This window comes from Choloepus didactylus, chromosome 8 (genome assembly GCF_015220235.1).
Source record: "Choloepus didactylus isolate mChoDid1 chromosome 8, mChoDid1.pri, whole genome shotgun sequence".
Taxonomy (NCBI): domain Eukaryota; kingdom Metazoa; phylum Chordata; class Mammalia; order Pilosa; family Megalonychidae; genus Choloepus; species Choloepus didactylus.
Genome location: NC_051314.1, coordinates 25,485,258 through 25,505,587, shown reverse-complemented (window position 1 = coordinate 25,505,587; position 20,330 = coordinate 25,485,258). Strand labels below are relative to the sequence as shown.

Genomic DNA, 20,330 nt, shown 5'->3' with positions numbered 1-20,330 from the left:
TGGAATACCCCATATATATTAAAATCACATCAAAAAATTCTTTGTGGTTACATGTAGAACAGGCTCTAGGCTTAGAAAACTACAAACAGGTTTCCACCTCCATGGACTGCAGGTGGGACCTTCACGATTGTGTAGACACAGGGCATTTTGCTGCACCAGATTCTCCTGCACAATCCAGGATGTTGACCATGCCAGGTCCCTGCCACGGAGTCCCTGAAGTGCCCTTCCTGTCACTGCAACAGGCGAACACCCCACCCCCAGCCCACACATCCCCCAATCGCCCCCTGGGGAGCGGTACTGCCCAGGGTGGAGAATCACAGCTGGGGACAGACACGAAAGCCTGGGCTGAGGTTTAGCAGATCTCCCCAGAACCCCCTCATGGCCCAAATAACTGCGTTCCAAATCACCTGGGTTTCTGCAGAGCCAAGTCCAAAGTTCTGGAAGCCCCTCAGTTGTTTCATAAGCCATTTCCCAACCCCAGGAGAGGGAAAAAGCCCCAGTTCCCAGCAGAGGAACAACCCACCACCTCCTTTTGAACAACATGCCATGATGATAGAAATGTCGCATTTCCAGGAATCCACCTAAATAAGGATGGGGGACAGATTCGCCAGGGAGACCAACACCACTGCCATCACTGGTGCAAAAAGGCAAGTGACTAAAAGGAGGACAGCCAGCACGATACCAGTGGAGGGAGTGAATGAGATTAAGGTATCAGTACAATAGGACATCAAGGATATTAAAGCATTAAAATATTTAAACAAATGTTTAATGTTTAATAAAGATAAGCTCTTCAAAATATTTGTGAATTTATCCAAAACCCAGGGATATTTTCTTACTGTAAAACACTGCTTCCAATTTCCAGCTCTCCTGGTAATGTGACTACAAATATGGGTACCACCAGCGTCATCTTGTTCTCATGGAGTACACAGCCTTGTGGGAGACCACCCTAGGTTGCCTGTTGCCCACCTGAGGCTGTCCTTACACCAAGTTTGCTGTCTGTGGCTTAAGTACAAAGTCTTCAAGCTCTGAACCCAAGTGGATGCGGTTTCCAGGGGTGGGATGGAATGAGGGTGTCAAGAAAGAACCACAACTCTTTCACCCTTCTCTCTGGGTTCTTTCTGTGGCTCCCTCAGAATCTGCCATTGACTTAAGCACACAAAACAGATGACCTACAATAAACTAGTCAACACAATTCAAACTTTTATTTGGCAAGAAGTTCAATATCACATAACACATAAAATCAACATTTAGAATAAATAGCAAATTCATATTCAGAATAAATAGTAAGTCTGTATTTATTTGTATTTATTGTGCCTGATATCCTACAGGCACAACTTGTCATTCCACTAAATAATTAGAAACTGTTTCCTAAGTCAGAGTTCTACTAGAAAAGTAGAGAAGCACTGTTGCAATTGGGCTCCCCAGAAAGCAATCACTGAAACGGAGACTGGTGTGCAGGAAGCTGACAGGAGAGTGCCCATGGGTCAGCCTAGGGAGAGCAGGGAAGGGGACAGGACTGGCAGACGGACAGGTCAGGCTGTAATGCAGACACAATGAGCCTCAGCTTACCCAGCAGGGTGCTCCGGAGCTGAGTCAGCCCTCCAGAGTTGTCCCGAGTTGGGGTGAGACCTGGCCTGGCACCCACATGTCAACTAGTCAGGGGTTACTGGCTGCTCTGGGAAGGGGCACAGCCTCAGGTGAAGCAAGGCTCTTCTGCAGAGGGAACTCCCGGAGGAGGGCTGCCAACTGTGAACAGTGGGCAGGCAGTGCTCGCAGCAGTTGGGGGAATAAGTCCTTCTTCCTGAAGAAGGATTTGAGCAGCCCAGTCGGGCATCCACTACTCGCACAGTTACAAACAAATGCAACAAGAGGTATATTCAACTAATACCTGAGCCTGGCAGCCCAATGACACAAAAGGAAGCAATTATGCCATGTGCTAGAACACAGGATTTTATCGCTGGCTTAAGTAAATATGCCCAGAAAGTAGATCTTAAGGGAATGTGAAGCACTTACCTACAGAACTTCTTTCTACTATTTGCATCCGAACTATGATGCATGCTTTCTTTCAGCGAGGTAATCTTGCCATTGCCACCAATCCTCTAGGGCAAGGGTTGGCAAACTATGACCCAAGGACCAAATCCAGTCCTGCCATCTATTTTTGTAAATAAAGTTTTATTGGAACACAGCCAGGACCTTTCCTCAAGTAGTAGTGACAGAGAATCCGGCCCTTTATAGGAAAAGACTGCAGAACCCTGCAACAGAGACACATCTTTCCTTTCCTTAATCTTCCATTGGTGGCAAAGGTTAGCTGAACTTTGAGCCAACACCTCCATCATGCCAAGGCAAGAAAACACAAAAAGATATCCATACTAAGAGGGCAAAACACAGGATCCCTACTACTTGAATAAAGGAATCAAGAAGCCCTGCCTCTGGCCAAATTTAGTCTTAGAGCTCTCTACATCAAGGGCTCCCAAGGGGTCCTTGGACAGCAAATGAGCACTTGGCATTGTGGAATTCAATTCCAATATTTAGCACCCTCTCTGCTCCTTAGAAAGCCTTTGAGAAGGAGAGGAGAAGCCATTTGTTTCCCCCAAAGCTAAATGAGCTAGGGGGAAAGATTACTTTTCATTTCTCCTTCACAATAATTAACAGAGCTGATGCATTCGAAGTAACTAGTAATTTAGTCTGAGATGTAACTGCAACAGTAACAGGTGGTTTATGTTACAAGGCATTACAGTGATAGCAGAAAATGGAGCCAAATAGAATAAAAATAAAATAAAATAAACACCAAGGATATGTTCCAAAGAAATTAGGAGCTCTAACACAAATGCCTAAATTTTTTTTTTAAAGCCACTTTCATCTATAATAGCAACATTGGAAAAAACCATCTGTGCAGGTCCCCTCCAGGGCAATCTGCCAAGGGTATTTACCGTGAGCCATGCTGAACTGTCTTCACTGGCGAGGACAGCCCTGGATTATGAATTTCTGTTCACATATTTCTTAGAAAACCAGTCTAGCCAATGCTAAAAATGGTCATTTTTTTTTAATGTGCAAACACTTTATTTTGTTCACTTTCCAATTTGAATTCTTTAATGATAGAAAACATATTCACTTCCCATGTACACATATGCTTTCATCAGTGTGCGCACCAGAGAACAAACCAGTAAGAACAAAATGCCCAGTGTAGTGCACCAAAGTCCCAGCTGAGAGTCCTGACAGTGACAAGCTAAAAACTGTCCTGATTGAGTTAGATGGATAAATAGTGAGTAGGAAAATGCCTCTGCCCTCCACATAGAGACAGCTGTCCTGGCTCCTGTTGCTGGCTGTGTACAAGGGGCTACACCTACCAGGTGCAGCTTGGGGGTCCTGCTAAGATGGGAATCAGACCCCTGCCCTCCCCCCCACACAGACCTCAATGCCGCCAAACTCCATGGCCGGAGACTGACCCCTCCTAAACGGTAGTGAACCATGAAATTCATGATTATAACACAGAATGTATTTCTCCCCCAACTCTTAGGTCACCTAACCTAGACATCCATGGAAACAGGTTTTTTAAATAGATCTACTTCACTTTCTTTTTTTGGCAACAGATGCTTCCATTTATTAACTTCAAATGTGGGAGGAAGGGGTGAGGGAGGGCAGGAGCTCAGCCTTGGCCAGCCAGATGGCAGAGGCGGCAGGCCTAGGCCGTGCCAGGAGAGGGGGGCACGGGGCAGAGCGCAGCTCTGGACCCCCAGTGTCCCTGCCACCCAGCTTTCCTCCCACCCAGGTCAAAGTGAGCACCGGGTAAGTGCCAAGAGCAGTAAGAGCCCATATCTCTGGCCGGCAGGCCCGGTGGGGGTCGCGGCAAAGGTAGCATGGGGGCATCACGGCTGGGTGAGTGGGGCCGCGGACCTGGGGCTGGGGCTGGGAACAGACACCTGCATGGGGTCCCTCTGGGTGAGTTTTCTCCCCAAACACACTATAGCTGATGAGAAGTTTGTCCTCCCCCACCAGTAGTCCTTCCAAAGGAAAGAGAATCAACTACTGACTTCGTGCTGGCCAGGAATGGGAGGGAGGGTCGCCTGTCCCGGCCCCATCGGGAAGCACCCACCTGATTCCCGTTAGATGGTGCGACGTAGCGGGCAGCCGCCAGTCATCTAGAGGAGAGTGGGTAATCTCCCCCTGAATCACACTTGGGGTTGGTGTTCATTCCTGCCCGTTTTAAGTGTAACTGACATGGAGTTTTCTTGGGGGAATTAAAAAAAAAGGTGGTCTCCATGGCCCAGGCTGCATTTTGGGGGCATATCTTTTTGAGCAGATCTCTCAAACCAGGATGAGTGTCTGCCCAGGTCTCCTGTGTCAAGGCTGGGGATCTTGGGGAGACAGAGGGCCCCCAGGGAGCAGACACAGGAAGTGAGCAGTATGGGAAGTTGAGGAGGGGAGGAGGGGACATGGGTCTGTCCAGTGGTCAGGAAAGAAAGGTCAGGCCCCGAGGGAGAGACGTGCAGTGGAGGCCGCACATCAGGAAGAGGCCTGCGGGCAGCTCCTCCAGCAACACAGGGTGGGCCTCAGCCTCCAACTCTGAAAATGGGGGTGATGCGTCACAACTGTAATGGGGGTGAAGGGCTGAGGGGCATGTGAGGCTGGGGGAGCGATGGCCTGCGTGGGAGGTGAAGATGAGGTCAAGAGAGCAGTGCAGATTCAGGCAAGGCCTCAGTTTCCCTCTCTGGAAAATGGGGACAAGGTCAAGCTCCCAGGGTAGGCATCCCCAGGTTGGGCTGGGAGTGTCAAGGGAGCCAGGAAGCGCCTTTGCAGGAAGGGCCCTCAGAGACCATGGATCCCAAATGCCAAATGGAAACCTAGGCCAGCTAGGTAAGGGGCCTCCGGAAGGAGCCCCAGGATCACCTGCCCTGCCCTGTCCCAGCCCCCAGCAGCTGCTCCATCTTGGAGTGTTTTTGTGCCTTCTCAGAGTTTGATCAAACACATTATTGCTGGCCATGGGATGATTAATTCACTCCAAGCTTCAAAGCTGCCCACCTGCTCCTCCAGCAGCTGGTCACCCACTCATACGGTCGGCAGCACTGCCTGGCAAGAGCCAGTTTTGGGAAGAACTTGGGTTAGGCCCAGAAGGGGGAAAGGCCCAACCTCCAGGAGCACTTGGGCTCAGGGATGGGGTGGGCTCCTTGTGATTGTAAAAAAATAAGAGGGGACTGTCTGCATGGAGCCATCCACACTCCCCTCTTAACGAAACTGGGAGGCACCTAGGGACCATCTCACAGTGCCTGCCACCCCCACTATGGTGGCAAGGAGGGGAGGACCAAGGGGGCTCTGGACACCCAGCTGCTCCTGATGCTGAGCCACCTTGGGCAAGTCACTGCACTGCCTACAGCCTCCGTTTCCCCTTTCTGAAAAATGGGTGTCTGCCATCCAGGGGCCAGCAAAGGACATAATCCTGCCCTCAACCAGCCTTGGCCCCCTCGTCCAAGCCTGGCCTCGGTCAGTCTCTGGCACTGGTCACCACCCCCAGAGGAACCTGTGTTGTGCCCGGCGCTGGGGCGGCACCATCACAGTCACACTCCTCTGGGGGTCATGGAGTCCTGGGAGCATGGGGAGGTGGGCTGTGTGTGGCTCAGAGGCTTAGAGACAGGGAGCCTGGTAGATGCTGAGCCCATGTGCTCATCCTGCAATGTCTGTGGCTTCACGCTGGCCTGCCAGGTGGCTCTTGGTTTTCCTGCCTTCCTGGGCTCAGCAGACAGCACATTCATGCGTTCAGTAGAAATGATCACATTAGTAACAGCAAATAGTTAACAGAGCTTCTGGAGCTTGCCATGTGCCAGGCCATGTATTCATTTCAAGCAGATCCTGTCCTTATAACCATCACTCTCGAGTAAACAAAACACCCTCTAACTGGCACCGAGTAGACACCCAATGAACATCTGATTAGATGAAAGCCAAGAATCTCACTTTAAACAACAGCCACTCCCTCACTCTGCTTCTCCAGAGAAATTCTAAGCTGAGAGCACAGCGGGTCCTTTCAAAACCCTAACACTGAGCAGTTCTGGGCTTCTACCCCTCACCTGCTACACACCTCATTCTCCTACACGCTGATGCTTAAAACACCTAGGAGCGAACAAACAACAAATAATATGCCTACTCCTGCTCCAAGGAAGGAACTGCTCTCCCTGTGTTTATAATAACATTTAGAAGCAAAAAAGGAGCCCAACTGGGTCTTAAGGGTCACCGTCACCATTACAGTTAAATACAGCAAAATAGCAGGAGTAAAACCCCATCATAACAAATGGCATGACAAATATACAACTAAGTAACTTTAAGTTTTGCATTTTGGCGGGTAGCCTGTGCAACACCAAGCTGGCATTTTCTCACTCTCTGGTTACAGTACATTTATTGCAATAAAAATTCCGAAGAAGCAATCACTCTCCACAGCCCCCTTCACATCCCTGCCTCCCTTTAGGTATGAGAACACATGCCACCCACACTGCCCTTAGGAAGAAACACGAAAAGCTCAAGGGAGCTAGGTCTTTGCTAATTTTTATCTTAGCTACAATGCCCTTTATCATCTCCCAGCTTAAACACACCACACACCTAAAGAAAACCACCCAAGCTCCCCAAATAGCCACACAAATACTACAGGAAGGAAATGGAAGGGAAGGAGAGGGCTGGAGATGGCCGTCTCCCTCCTCCCCTGCCTGAATTCAATCACCTGTCTTCATTAGGTATTTCAGGTGTGTGTTTCCCTCCAGACAAGAACAATTTCTAGTATATATTATCCAGTACTGCGTATGCTCTAACAAGAGTCCAATGCAGCTCAGTGGGTGCCAGGGTGAGGTAATGTATTACAGGGACATTTTTCCCTATTTCATCTTCCTTCCTCCAAGGAGTACATTAAACCAACAGTCTAGTCACTTGTTCAGGTTTAACATACCCCTGGGAGACTTACCACAAACGTTTTGGCCCTTCTGGCATGCTTGTTTCTTGCCGCCTTCTTCTACAAGTCGGTTTTGCAACCTGGAAAGCGATTTAACCAGAGCTCTTATCTCCCTGATTTAACCCGAGTCTTGTCTTCACAGAGTGAACCCACCCACCCCTTGTTACACCACTTGTCCATCCCCAGCCTGGGGTATGACTCAGGAAGCAGACCACTGAGGACAAAGGGTAAAGGAGTAGCAACTTTTCTTGTTCATTCTCACTTAAAGTCCTCCCAGGGAGGCTGAGTTTTCTTTGAAGTGACACACCAAGTGCCAGAATCTTAGTACCAAACGATTTGGGATTTGGGTATCTGTTTGCTATTTGGGGGTCATCCCTGCTATGGACTGTAGCATCATGCTATTATAGAGCCCACTGAATCATGAGTTTTTCTTTGCATGGTTCTGTGCCCCATAGTTCCCAATGCACTGCCTCTAAGCATTCAGTAAATTTTCCAAGCAACAGTCAAGAACAGTTTCAAAACTTGACCTGCTGGAATACAGAGACAACATCCAGAAGTCTCCCTTATCCCAGAAAAACTGACATCAGTTACAATACTGTGGTACACCAAGAGGCTGAATCACATAGAGTTTCAATATGAAGCTCGCCCTTCAGCCCCAGAACACATGGAGGAAGTCAGGACCAGTGGGGAATATTCTCCAGAAAGTACAATATAAATATCAAAAGGCATATTTGTATCTTTTCAGAAAGCAACACACGTCCTCACACAAAGTCGACCCCGTCACGTCCGCCCAATCTGGGACTGACACTGTTTCTGGCTTTTTCCACAGATGGGCCCTTGTTACTTGGCCTGGAACTCCTGCAGGAGGGGAGTCTGACAGCGGAGGGGCTGTCAGACCACGCAGGGAGTTCATGCTGCAGTGGAGTCCTCCTGGGGTAGAAAGTGTGGCTGACGTCGTAGTTCAAGAGGCAGCTCAGAGACGCCATGTAGATGTCGGCAAACCGAGACAGGCGCCGCAGGAAGTAGGTTGGGTTTTGGTCCGTGCGGAACAAGCTTCCAAACTGGGCATTGAAGAAACTTTTAGTCATTTCCCTGAAGAAGCAAGGGGAAAAAAAAAAAAAAGCAACAGAGAATGATTCAGAAAGGTTTTTGTAAAATTACTCAAGTCAAAATCACTTATATTTTTGTTACAAGACTCATCTGAGAGAAAACTTAGCCTAGTGTAGCCCCAACTTCTAACCAAGAAAAAGTCGACCTATCCATCCATCAAAAATCACTGGTTGGATTTCCCACTTATGCAAGCAAACACCATCAAACATACACATGATGCACAGACCACACGAGGGCTGGGACCCCAACATACAGAATATTCCAGCAAAATGAGTATCTTTTGACTATTGATAAGTCCATTACAAATGCAGCAACAAATGTAATCATTTACACAACAGTGGGATAAAAGCCACTGGTTGGTAGTAGTTGTCTGTCATTTGGTGACAGTAGATGGATGTTGTGACAGCCAAAAAGTAGAAAATTTAAAAGAACTCAACTAGGTCTGTAGATAGAGCAACATAAATGATTTTTAAACTTCTACTGAAAAATCTCATTAAGATGTGAAGATATTGGAGACTAGAATTCAAAACAAAATTTCAGATGGGTGAAACAGCTTCCTTGATCTAATAATCTGAGGTTCTTGTCCCTGGGGTCTAGGATCCAGGTCTGACCTTCAGGGGCGAGGGAGGGGACCAAAGTCAAGTCACATGATATGCTGCCCCTCATCACCTCGAGCCAACATTTTTATATTAATGGAAGTCAAGTTAGAAGAAGCCCCAGGCGGCAGACATCCTGAGAGGGAGGGGGAAGGGCTGAATGAAAAGTAGACACGGCCTCTGCAGCCCCAATGAATGGACTCGTTGTCTTATCACATCCCCTCCCACCCCATCACCAAGGTCCAAGTCCTGCCCACTGCTCAGAACCCAGGGCCCAGGCAGCTACCGCTGTTTCCAAGCCCTAGAGATGCCTGTGCCCAGGAGGATGGGGGAGGCCAAGCACAAGAGGTCAAATGTTCGTGCAAATGGCATCCGTATAAAAAGCATCCTTCTCAGGAAGCATGAAGGCCAGTAAGGCCCCTCAGGAACAACTGTTCCCTTAAGACAAACACCTGCCAAACTGTCTGACAGCTGAGCTTCCTCTACCAACAAACACTCTGATTCCTGAATGTGTGCACATTCCTGAAGTATTCCTTGGCTACCAATAAGCATCTGGTTTGCAGGAGTCCTAAGAATTCATCATGGGTTCAGGGTCCACCTCCAACGTTGTCCCAAAAGTCACATTGTGCATTAGGAACCCACAGGGCCACCAGGGCCCAAATGGGAAAGTAAAGCAGGCACAGGAGGAAGAAGGAAAAGCTTCCTTCTCCCGGCCTTTCAGACAGCAAGGGTAGGAGGTATGATGGAGGCCACTGCTGGCCTCCAGGAACTGTCACATTTATAGCTGAGAACTAAAAAAGGATGCTGCAAAAGCACGCCTCAGGCTGGCCCTAGGGGAGCCTGCGTGGGCTGAGCACAGTCAGAACAGAGCCTTCTCGGCATTAAATGGGCTGTGCTTACCTCATCCCCTTTCGTTCCTTTTTCCACTCCTCCAAAATCAGCTGCAACTCGGCATCTCTGTGAACCTGCAGGACACAAGCTAATTGTTAAGATTATTTGGTATCAAATGAGCTAATTAGATGATGTGAATTTTTTAATGGGGAGCTTTTCTGGAAGGAACTTTATTCCTCTAAGTCTAAGATACAGGCCCTTGCATGAAATAATACATTTTCAGAGGTCCCAGTTGAAATCCTGCCGCCTTTGCTAAAAAAAAGTTTTAAACACCCAACACTAGAAATGTGATTTTATAAGTTAAGACAGACTATCATGAAGCTATTAAAGTCTTAGTAAAAGCTATGTATATGTACCCACATCAAATACATATGACATACATGTGCTTTACATATTATATATATGTATTATATATGCATAAACATGCAATATATATATAGTACCTATTATATATTTACACACATAAAAATGGCAGTTAATGGAGACAGTATATCCACTAAGTGTAGGCATATAAAAATATGTGCATACATTTGGAAATTAACATGGAAATTTCTTTTTAATTTGTGCTAGGACAGAAGAATTATAAGTGATTTTAATTTTCACTGTATAACTATATAATCTTTTCAAGTATTTTAAGAGAAAAAAATAATTGTTTTGAAAAAGGCAAAAAGGTAGAGCACCTCAACTAGAAGGAAAAGCAGATAATTTTTTGGCAGGCTGAAATGTGCACTGAAAGCAAAAAGAAAATGGCAACTGCCCACAACATAACAAACAGAATCTCACAAGTCTCTCTCTAAGGTTCTTGTGGCTAAAGCAATCCACTCAAGCCAGAGTCAGAGGCTCAGATGATCTCAGGGGACAGCTGGGACTCCCTGCAATTCACGATCACAGGGATAACCTTAGAACCCCTGGGAAAATGCCAAAGGGGCAAACCACCTGCTCTTGACGTGGGAACTGGAGCCCTTCTGTTTATCCCACCTGCCAGCTAAACAGCCTGACAGGATACTGACTGTCACCTGCTAAGGTTCTCTGCCACTCTGACAAAAAACCCAGGTGACCGAGCCTGCCCAATTTGGATCTCTTGCCTCATAATGCTGCCTGTGCCACCGAGAAGCAGCTGCCATTGGCTTATCACTGGTGTGTATTACTGGAGCACCAGCACGGCTGGGAGTTTTGATGTGGTTCTCTGGGCATACTTCTAATTAGCATTCACATTTTAGTCCAACAAATGTGACACACAATGGAGGACGGCCTTGGAAATCTGAAGCCAGGGAAGGATTCCCAGAGGAGGGGACATCTCAGCTCAAGGGTACGCCCCCTAACCCAGCCTTTCCTCAAACGTCCCCATCCAAAGCCGAGCCAGCACTTGGTGGACGCCCCTTCCCACCTGCCCTCCCCATAGCCTTGCTCCATCAATTACTGTCTCTCTGTGATGGTCTGGAACTGTGTGCACCCCCGGAAAACATGTTTTTAAAGTTAATCCATTCCTGTGGATGTGAAACTATTGTAAGTAGGACCTTCTGACGAGGCTACTCCAGTTCAGGTGTGCCCCACCTCAGTCAGGATGGGTCTTAACCCTGTTACTGGAGTCCTTTATAAGAGAATGAAATTCAGAGAGAGAGAGAAAACCACAGGAAGCCAGAAGCTGAAATCAGCGGAATTCGGAAGAGAAGGGAGAGACCAGGTGTCGCCATGTGCTCTGCCATGTGAGAGAGGAGCCAAGGATCGCTGGCAGCCAGCCCCAGAACACCGGTCTTTGGGAAGAAAGCATCACCTTGATGACACCTTGATTTGGACTTTTTCCTAGTCTCAAACAATGAGCAAATAAATTCCCATTGTTTAAGCCAACCTATTTCATGGTATTTGCTTGAACAGCCCAGGAAACTAAAACCCTCTCCCATAGGATCACCTGTCTCCACTGGACCCTTCCCATCAGCATTTAAACACACTCAGGGCTCTTCCATTAGCCCACCCCCTTCTCCAGTTCTGTTTCCTCCAAGGACAAATTTCTTAAAATAACAGTGTAAGGGGGCTGAAATTTAAAATACTTCCAATACAATGTGTGTTAACTAATTTAAAGATTAATTATAACTAATTTACACCAGATAAGACTAACCAGAAGCCCACACCAGGGCTCATCCTACTGACACTTCAGCCATCTTTATGTACAATCATTGTCCATTAATATAATTAGCTTTTCACGGGCAAAAATGTGGACCGGCCACGTGTACTACACAGGCTCTTCTGATTGTTGTGAGAACAGGATATTACAATCTGCAAGCCCGACAATCTACACCATCCCACTGCCTGTTTTTGTAACAACCTATGAGTTTATGAATTTTGTTTCCTTTACAAATGGTTGGGGGGAAATCAATAGAAGAATAACATCTCATGACGCTTGAAAATTCTATGAAATTCATTTCAGCATCCACCAATAAAGTTTTACTGGAACACAGCTTCGGCCATTCATTTACATACTGTCTATGTGCTGCAAGTGCAGACTGAGTAGTTGCAACAGATACCATATAGCCTGCAAAGCCTAAAATATTTACTATCTGGTAGTAATACTAGAAGTGCACTGACCACTGGGACTAAATGTGATCTTTGACTTGGTTACCTGGGGAGAGTTTACCGATTCCAGCACTCTGCCATTAACCACAATCATTTTGGAATGCACTGCAAGACTATAAATCAAAATAACTGTAATCTTTACTGTCACTTTTTAAAAACCAAAAATTATATACTTCTATTTAATACAGCAGACTTGGCTCCAAATGACAATCTGTTGGCTCCAGAAAAATCAAACCCAACCTCAGAGCACAAATTTTCTCCTCACAGAATAGTCCAAATAATGTGCTGCTGGCTCTGAAAATAATCCCCAGAGCAGAGTTCTAGAAACATCTGCCCCAGGATCACTGGAACTGTGGGTTCCGCAGTGGAGAGAGAGGGCAAGAAGGACAGTGAGAATGAAACTCATTTGGATATTTTTTAAAATATGAGCCAGCTTCTCTACATCCTAGTGAACCCATCCTGACAGAATGCTGTAAAAAGTTCTAGAGCCCCGGGGAGGTAGCAGCACAGAAGTCAAGTCTCCAGCACCAGGTGCCCGAACACAGAGCCCAGCATCTGCCCCTGGTTGAGTGCACTCTTCTCTCCTCTGTGCCTTGGCTTCTTCTGTAAAATGGAGCAAGTTAGTACCTGACTCAAATGACTGCCATGAGGATGAAATCAGGCTAAATCCCTTAGTGCCTGGAACACAGTAAATTCCCACCATATTTCTAAATAGCTGGACTCTGCCCTTCCGTAACTATCTGACTCTGGAAAAGTGACTTACCTCTTAGCCTTGGTTTCCCCACCCATGTGTGGGTGGTGATGCAAATATTGATTCCTTCTCTTCCTTCCCTAGCCTTATGCCTGGTATAACTAATTACATAAATCACAGAAATATTTTCAGCACTTCCATTCTCTAAAACACATACTTCTTAGTCATCAAGCTTTCCAGGCAGGTCAGAGAGAGGGAAACAAAAAATACTGTTCCCCAAGCTAAAATTTAGTGGTGCTGTCTTCCTACAGGCTGTGTCTGTGTATCTGACTGGTAAGAAAGAGAGAGGAAAGTCTTTGCTAAGGCAAGGAAAGTCTTTGGCTACACCCAAGACCTCTAAACCACACTCGCAGAGGGAAGCAGGTTAATGTAACGTTCAAAAGCACAGACTTGGGCATCTCACAGGCCTGGATTCAACTTCTTGCTTAACTCTCAAAAATCCAGTGTCCTTATTCTAGAATAGAAAAATAGAAGCTACCCACCCAGGACAGCCGTGGCTATCAAATGTACAATGTATGTAGAGCAAACACATGGCACAATGTCTGGTGCATAAAGAGCAGCTATCATTAAAGTCTACTATGCAGACTTTAAACAACATTAACCCAGAATCATGGCTTATATTTTTAGAAAATCATCTCACAGGCAAGCATAGTGAGGGAAATAGAACCAAGACCTCATACAGTAAGGGAAATAGAACCAAGACCTCATAAGAAGTGCCAAGATGTAATGTAGCCAGCAAATAGTGGACATGTGCTCCCGGGGACGTGCAGGGGCCCATGCTTTGGAACGCTTGTGTATTGGAGGGAGGACCTGGCCTGACACTCTCTCGGCTCAGCCAGTGCTCACTACCCAGCCACCTCCACGTGGGCTGCCAGCTGGGGCAGGCAATATACTCCCTGCCCATCTCAAAGCAGGCTAGCAGGCCTTGGGCAACAAGCCACAACCAGAGAGGCTCCAGGCGTGTTGGCCAAGAGAGCGTGCATCCGTGCCCCTATCCCAAGTCAGCACCCAGGCTCAGACAGCTACAGTCCGGAAGGCTGAGCCGAATGAGAAGGCAAGAGCTTCATGAGATGGGGACAGGAGAAGGGGGCAGTGGGAGAAAGTGGCATGGGTGCAAGAGACGGCAGCTTCCCCGAGCTAGGAAATGACCACTAAAAGCGGCATTCCTCACTACCTGTCCAACACTGGCCACATAACTTCTAGAAAGAAAAAACTGCCACCAAACTCCAGCGAGCCAGCAAATGGTAGGTAATATCTTCAAGATGAAATCGAGGCTAGACCCGGGGAACTTGACTCTTGGCTTTGAGGCTCTCGCCAGTAAGCAGTGGTACCTACACTAAAGTGTTCATTTCACAGAACATTTTACAGACAGGGAAACTGAGGCCCAGAACAGAGAAATCCAGCAGGCTAAAGGCAGACCCAAGACTAGACAGACCCAAACTACTACCCTACAGGACACTTCCCAACAGGGCTTTAGTATGGAAGTAAGGACAACGGATTTTCACAGACAAAGGACCATAAAAAGCACCTGAAGTTACAAAGGCCCCTCAAAGGCTCTTTCTCCAAATGGCTTTGGCAGGCATTTTCAAAGGTCCCTTTCAGGGGATGTGACAAAACTCTCTAAGGGAAAAACAACCCCTAGCGAGGGTGGCATAAGCTTCATACTTTATAACCACAACTAAAAAGAAAATACCTGAAATCACTTTGATCAGCAGACTAACTTTAGGCTGACAGAAAAAGTAAGAGGACAAAAACCCAAACCTGCATCTGCTCCAGGAGCCCCGTCAGGGTCTGCAGCCAGGTCATCGTTTGAATGTACTGCTGTGTGTTCATGATCTTGAGCTCGGATCGTAACTCCGGGATAATTGCCCCGGTTCGCCAGCCGTGCTTGAGGGTCAAATCCTGATGACAAAGATCACATAAAGTCAACATGAATCGCAAAGGAATTTAAACCACTTCAATACCTTTCCCAGGTGCACTAGGCATTTGTGTAAAAACTTCTTAATTGTACTGTTAGTTGTGAACTGAGCTGAAGTGAATACATTACATTTAATTAAAACTACTTTAGCCCTGGGCTTTGACCACTTCACCTCAAGAAAGTTTCAGTTCTGGAAATTATTTCTGTGAAGCATCTCCCCTGCGGAAACACAAGTCTGAAATCATCCACCATGGTCTGGAGGAAACAATTAGGTCGGGGGCAGAATGAGGCTCAACCTGAACTCTAGGGAAGATCTTCACTAAATTCATCCACAGGCCTCTGGGAAGCACCTACTATGTGCCGCACCAGGTGAGGGGAAAGCAACAGAATCTCAGGCTCAGGATGGAGCACCAACATTCACGACCACATTTTTCTTTCCAAGGACCGTAACCCCACAATTTGACAATAGGCCAGAATACCTGATATCAGATATATCCCAGAAAATCTAAGATACGCAGTCACCATACTAAACAGTCATTCATTTTCTCATTTGAAAAATATGTATCAAGCACTACTATTTACCAGGCTGAGGATAAAGTAATGAACAAAAACTGACAAAACCCCTGCCCTCAGAAAATACAGACAACAAAAGAGCAAGTAAATACACAATGGCAAGTAGGGATAAATACAATGCAGAAAAATCAAGCAGAATAAGAGGAAGGGAATGACTGGAAATATGGGGGACAGGGAGGTTACCATTTTATTTTGGCTGGTAAGGAAGACCACACTAATAAAGGAACTTTTGAGCAGAGATCTGAAGGGAGGGAGGAAGAAAGTGTGCAAATACACGGGAGGAGGGCAACTGGGACAGAAAGAATAGCAAGTGCAAAGGCCCTGGGGCAGGAATGTGCTGGGGGGGGGGGGGTCCAGGAGCACAAGGCAGGGGGGATGTGGAAGGAGGTGACTTCAGGCAGGGCTTTGCAGGCAACGACAGGTGATGACAGGAACCTGGACTTTTACTCTGAAGGAGAAAGGGAAGCTTTGGAGGTTTTTTAAGGAGAGAGTGGCATCTGGGTTACAGTTTTAAAGGTTTACTCTACCTAGACACCCAAAGCTAGAATATCCACCACCTAAGTCCTAAGGACACCTACCTTCTTCAGTGGTTCAATTTCTTTAAACCTTTCCATATTTCTATTTTTCTCACATAATACATTGAAAACCTACAACACATTCTTTTAAATATCCCTGTGCCAGTTTGAATGTATTATGTCCTCCAGAAAAAAGCCATATTCTTTGATACAATCTTGTGGGGCAGACATATTAGTGGGGATTAAGTTGGAACATTTGGATTAGGTTGCTTGCATGGAATGTGCCCCACCCAACTGTAGGTGATAACTCTGATGAGATATTTCCATTGAGGCGTGGCCCCACCCATTCAGGGTGAGCCATGATCAGTGGAGCCATATAAATGAGCTGACAAACAGAAGGAACTCAGTGCAGCTGTGAGTGACATTTTGAAGAGGAGCAAGCTTGCTAGAGAGGAACGTCCTGGGAGAAAGCCATTTTGAAACCAGAACTTTGGAGGAGAGGCCAGCCACGTGCCTTCCCAGCTAACAGAGGTTTTCCGGACACCATTGGCCATCCTCCAGTGAAGGTACCTAATTGCTGATGTGTTACCTTGGACACTTTATGGCCTTAAGACTGTAACTGTGTAACCAAATAAACCCCCTTTTATAAAAACCAATCCATCTCTGGTGTTTTGCATTCCGGCAGCATTAGCAAACTAGAACAATCCCCAATGGTGGTAAACTTTTGAAGGTGGATTTGATTTCTGGTAATAGGCAAAAGTCATTTGAAACATTCCTAAGACTAAAGTACATGACAACAGATTTGAAATCATAAAAATAATTTTCTCCCATGTCTCACTCTGACTCTCAAATCTATCCCAAAAGGGGCATCCAAATGTATTTTGAGAAACAACAGCAGCATTGGAGTAAGTTCCCAAGGTGACTCCTTTGAAAGGTACTGTCCACTGCCCACATAATTTCTGACATTTGGGTTAAAGACCTGGTCTCGTCATTTTATAGCAGAGGTTTACGAACTTTAATGGGGAGGACTTGTTAAAACTGATTGCTGGACCCCAGACCCAGTTTCTGATTCGGTGGGGCCATGACAGGACCAAGAATGTGCATATCTAACAAGTTCCCAGGTGATGCCATTGCTGACCCTCTAAGAGCCACTGCTTTGTGGGTACACCCCATAGCCCTGTATGTACGTGTCATCTCACAAGGCCATGGGCCCCTGTGCCTCAAGGGAAGCGCATAGCTAACTAAGTGCAGGCCCCACCTAGTTAAGGGGCAAATTCCCATGATGCCAGGTCCATTGGCTGGGAGGGTCAACATCCCAATCGTGGCACTTTATATTTATACACTGACAAGCACTTTTATATACATTATCTTAGTTTACTGTTCTTTACAAATGAGGACATCAGGGCTTAAGGGATGTGCCTGAAGTCACAGAGTCGATAAACAGGAGAGCCAGATAAATACCTCAATCTTCTAATTCCTTCCACTAGCCCTCACCTGGCTGGACAGGTGGGCTCACAGGTAAGGTGTGCACTGGGGTCACTAGGGAAGAGTGTTCACTACTCACTACCTGCTCTTCCTCCACCACCACCAGAATTCCTGGTTCCATAGACCCCAGCAGGTCCCAGGCCCATGTCCAGATGCTCCTAATGCCCAGCCCAAGTTCATGCTCACGGCTACCACAGGAGGTAGACACAAGAGGGCCACAGAACTGCATGCATGTCCTTCAGACCAACCCACGGGGGCCAGAATACTCAGAACATCAACAGTGGAGACTGGGGCTGGTCACGACTGCCCCGTTAACTCCCCTCACGCTGGGCCTCAGGCTCGGAGAAGAGTGCATGGGTGGCCCTAGCCTGGGATCACTCAGCAGGTACAAATGCATTCTACGAGGAACCAACGGTGGCAATAGATATGAGCAATTCAATCTTGTTCCAATTAGAGATTAAATCATAACACAAGTCCTGTGACACTCCTCCAGTCACTTCAAGGGATGTGAAAAAACTCATTTTCATAGAAAATGAAAATTTCAATGGGAATGCCAGTTTGAGACTGTTTAGAAGTGACTGACTGGCAAAAGAGGCCCTGGCAAAAGAGGCTCATGAGCTTTTAATGTTGCATTTTTATGTTTTTTTGTGTACAATAATAAAAGGAAAAGGAGAGAACACTGGCACTCATGTCTTACCATTATTTGGATAGAAAGATTTCTGTGATAAACTCTTTTGAGTAAATCTCTAACTTCTATTATTTCCAAAAAATTTATATTTTCATAACTCTGATCCCTCCTGTTCTGTAAGACATGAGACATTTAAAAAAAAAAAAATGTGGCCTACTTCTAGTTTTTATGAAGGCATAAAAATGACCTTAAACAAAAGAAAAATGTCTTAGATGGAACTAATGTATCTGCCCCATTTTATCAACCAAGAAACAGGAAAAAAGCCACTCACAGCCAGGTCACTGTATATGTGGTCACCAAAATACAATACTTTGGATCCTCTCCATCCAGTAAGCTTCAAAAATTCATATAAATTGCCCTGTGGAAGAGAAAAATATAAATATTATATCATATCATATAGACACTCGTTTAACCCATGGCCCAAAATATCCATTTTTTAAATTAAAAAAAAATTGTTTTTATAATAATTTATTTTAAAATATCAAAATATCAATAATACAATAGTGGTCAAAAATTCAATTCTTTATTCAAACATTTGAGAGCCTTTTTCTGATACCAAAATATATTAAAACTACATAAAGCACATCTCATCTGGAAATAATTACTAAGTTAGGAGAATAATATGCCAGGTGATTAATGAAAAATTTCTGAAAATTACTACTGGTATCTTAAATTTTATAAACTATGAAACTAATGTTTTAAATCTCATTGTTAAAAATTGTTAAATTCTGAGCTCTTTGAGATACTAGCATATTAAAAGTCTACTGATTTAAGCCTAAGTTTTACCACCACATTACACACACTAAGTTACAAAGAGTGGGTTCAAGTGAAGCACTGAGAACTATGTCTGGCAGCAGTAATCCTCAATGAACGTTAGCTGTTCATTGTTCAGAGCAAAGAAACATAAAAGAATGATCTGGCCGTGAGATACCTGCTTGTAAATCTGGCCTTTCTGCAACTTGTAGATTTTATCCCAGAGTAAGACACCCTTCTCATTCACCTTTCGGAAGGGTCTAAAAACAGAAACAGGACATATCGTATTTGGTAGCAGTACAGGATGTCTGCTGCATGAAACACTACATGGTTACTCACTGCAACAGGAAGGAGCTCTACAAACCTGAAAAACTTCTAAAACCAAAACTCCACCTCTCTATTCCCTGGCCTAGTGCATTATACCTCAAACTGTGATCTGCAGACCCTGGTACCCAAAGGGGGTTAGTGGAAAAAGAATTCCAGTGTTAAATAAATTTGGAAAACACTATGCAGTATATATGTCCATCTTAGAAAGCTATTGCAGCTAGCCTGATAGCTTTGAAAAGCCCTGCTGTTTAAAAAAAGAAACTTTCCTTAACCCAGATTTCCTAAATTTATTTGATCATGCAGAAAACTTGTTTCACAAAACAGACTAAAGAAATACTGCATTAGTATATTTCAGCTTTACATTTGAAATTCAGCCACACTAGATACAAAACTCATCAGAAGGTCCTGTTTTCTGATGGGAAAATGGGCAACAGGGTGAGATCTCATTCCATACCCTGAGTGTGCTAGCTTAAAGATCTGGGAATTATTTGCCTTTTTCTTTTTTAAGTAACCATTTGCTGAGATTGTTTCTCTGATTACAAAAATGTAAGCTCACTGTAGAGAATTTGGAATATGCAATAAAACATAAAGAACAAAAGAAAAATTACTCACAATCTCAGCACCCAGGAATAAACACTCAACATTTTGGTATATTTCTTTCAGTCTACACATATAGATATAGATACAGATATAGATATAGATATAGATATAGGTAGACATAGACATAGAACATATATACATGTTACCTTTTTCCTTTATGTACATAAAACGAGGATCATTATGCATTTACTGATTCATATCCTGTATGTTTTTTCATTTACATAGTGAACAATGCTCACTGCTTTTTTTTTAAAATACCTCATTTTTCACGGCTGTATAAGATCCTATATTGTAGGGATGTTCCAAAAAAAAAAATTGTGGATTTTTATGTTGTTCCTAACCTTTCATTATTATCAATAGTATAGGATGAACATGGGTGGAAGACTATTCAGCTCTTATCCCAAGCATCCAAAACAAAGGCAAAATAAATTTCTCTTTTGTTTAAGGTCATTTTTTTACCTTCATAATGAGAGGACAAGCTGTGCCTGAGAACCCCAGGAAAAGAAAACAGGACAATGCCTCTCACTGTGATTAAACGTGACAAAGGAGATGTCCAGGGCCAAAGGTTAGAGGAGGCCCTTCTCCTGACCACACACCGGGACACAGTAGGAAAAAAGGAGAATG

At 45.2% G+C, this 20,330-nt stretch overlaps 1 protein-coding gene across 1 annotated transcript in view; it reads right to left on the bottom strand.

The window, feature by feature from the left end:
• Positions 1-1,188: 1,188 nt before the first annotated feature.
• NT5DC3 (5'-nucleotidase domain containing 3) overlaps positions 1,189-20,330 on the bottom strand; it is a 68,754-nt gene continuing 49,612 nt past the window's right edge. Inside the window, 6 exon segments of the mRNA XM_037847176.1 lie at positions 1,189-7,806; positions 7,809-8,020; positions 9,535-9,599; positions 14,609-14,749; positions 18,298-18,384; positions 18,958-19,039. Of these exon segments, the coding sequence (XP_037703104.1) occupies positions 7,769-7,806; positions 7,809-8,020; positions 9,535-9,599; positions 14,609-14,749; positions 18,298-18,384; positions 18,958-19,039 (625 nt within the window). The 3' untranslated portion in view covers positions 1,189-7,768.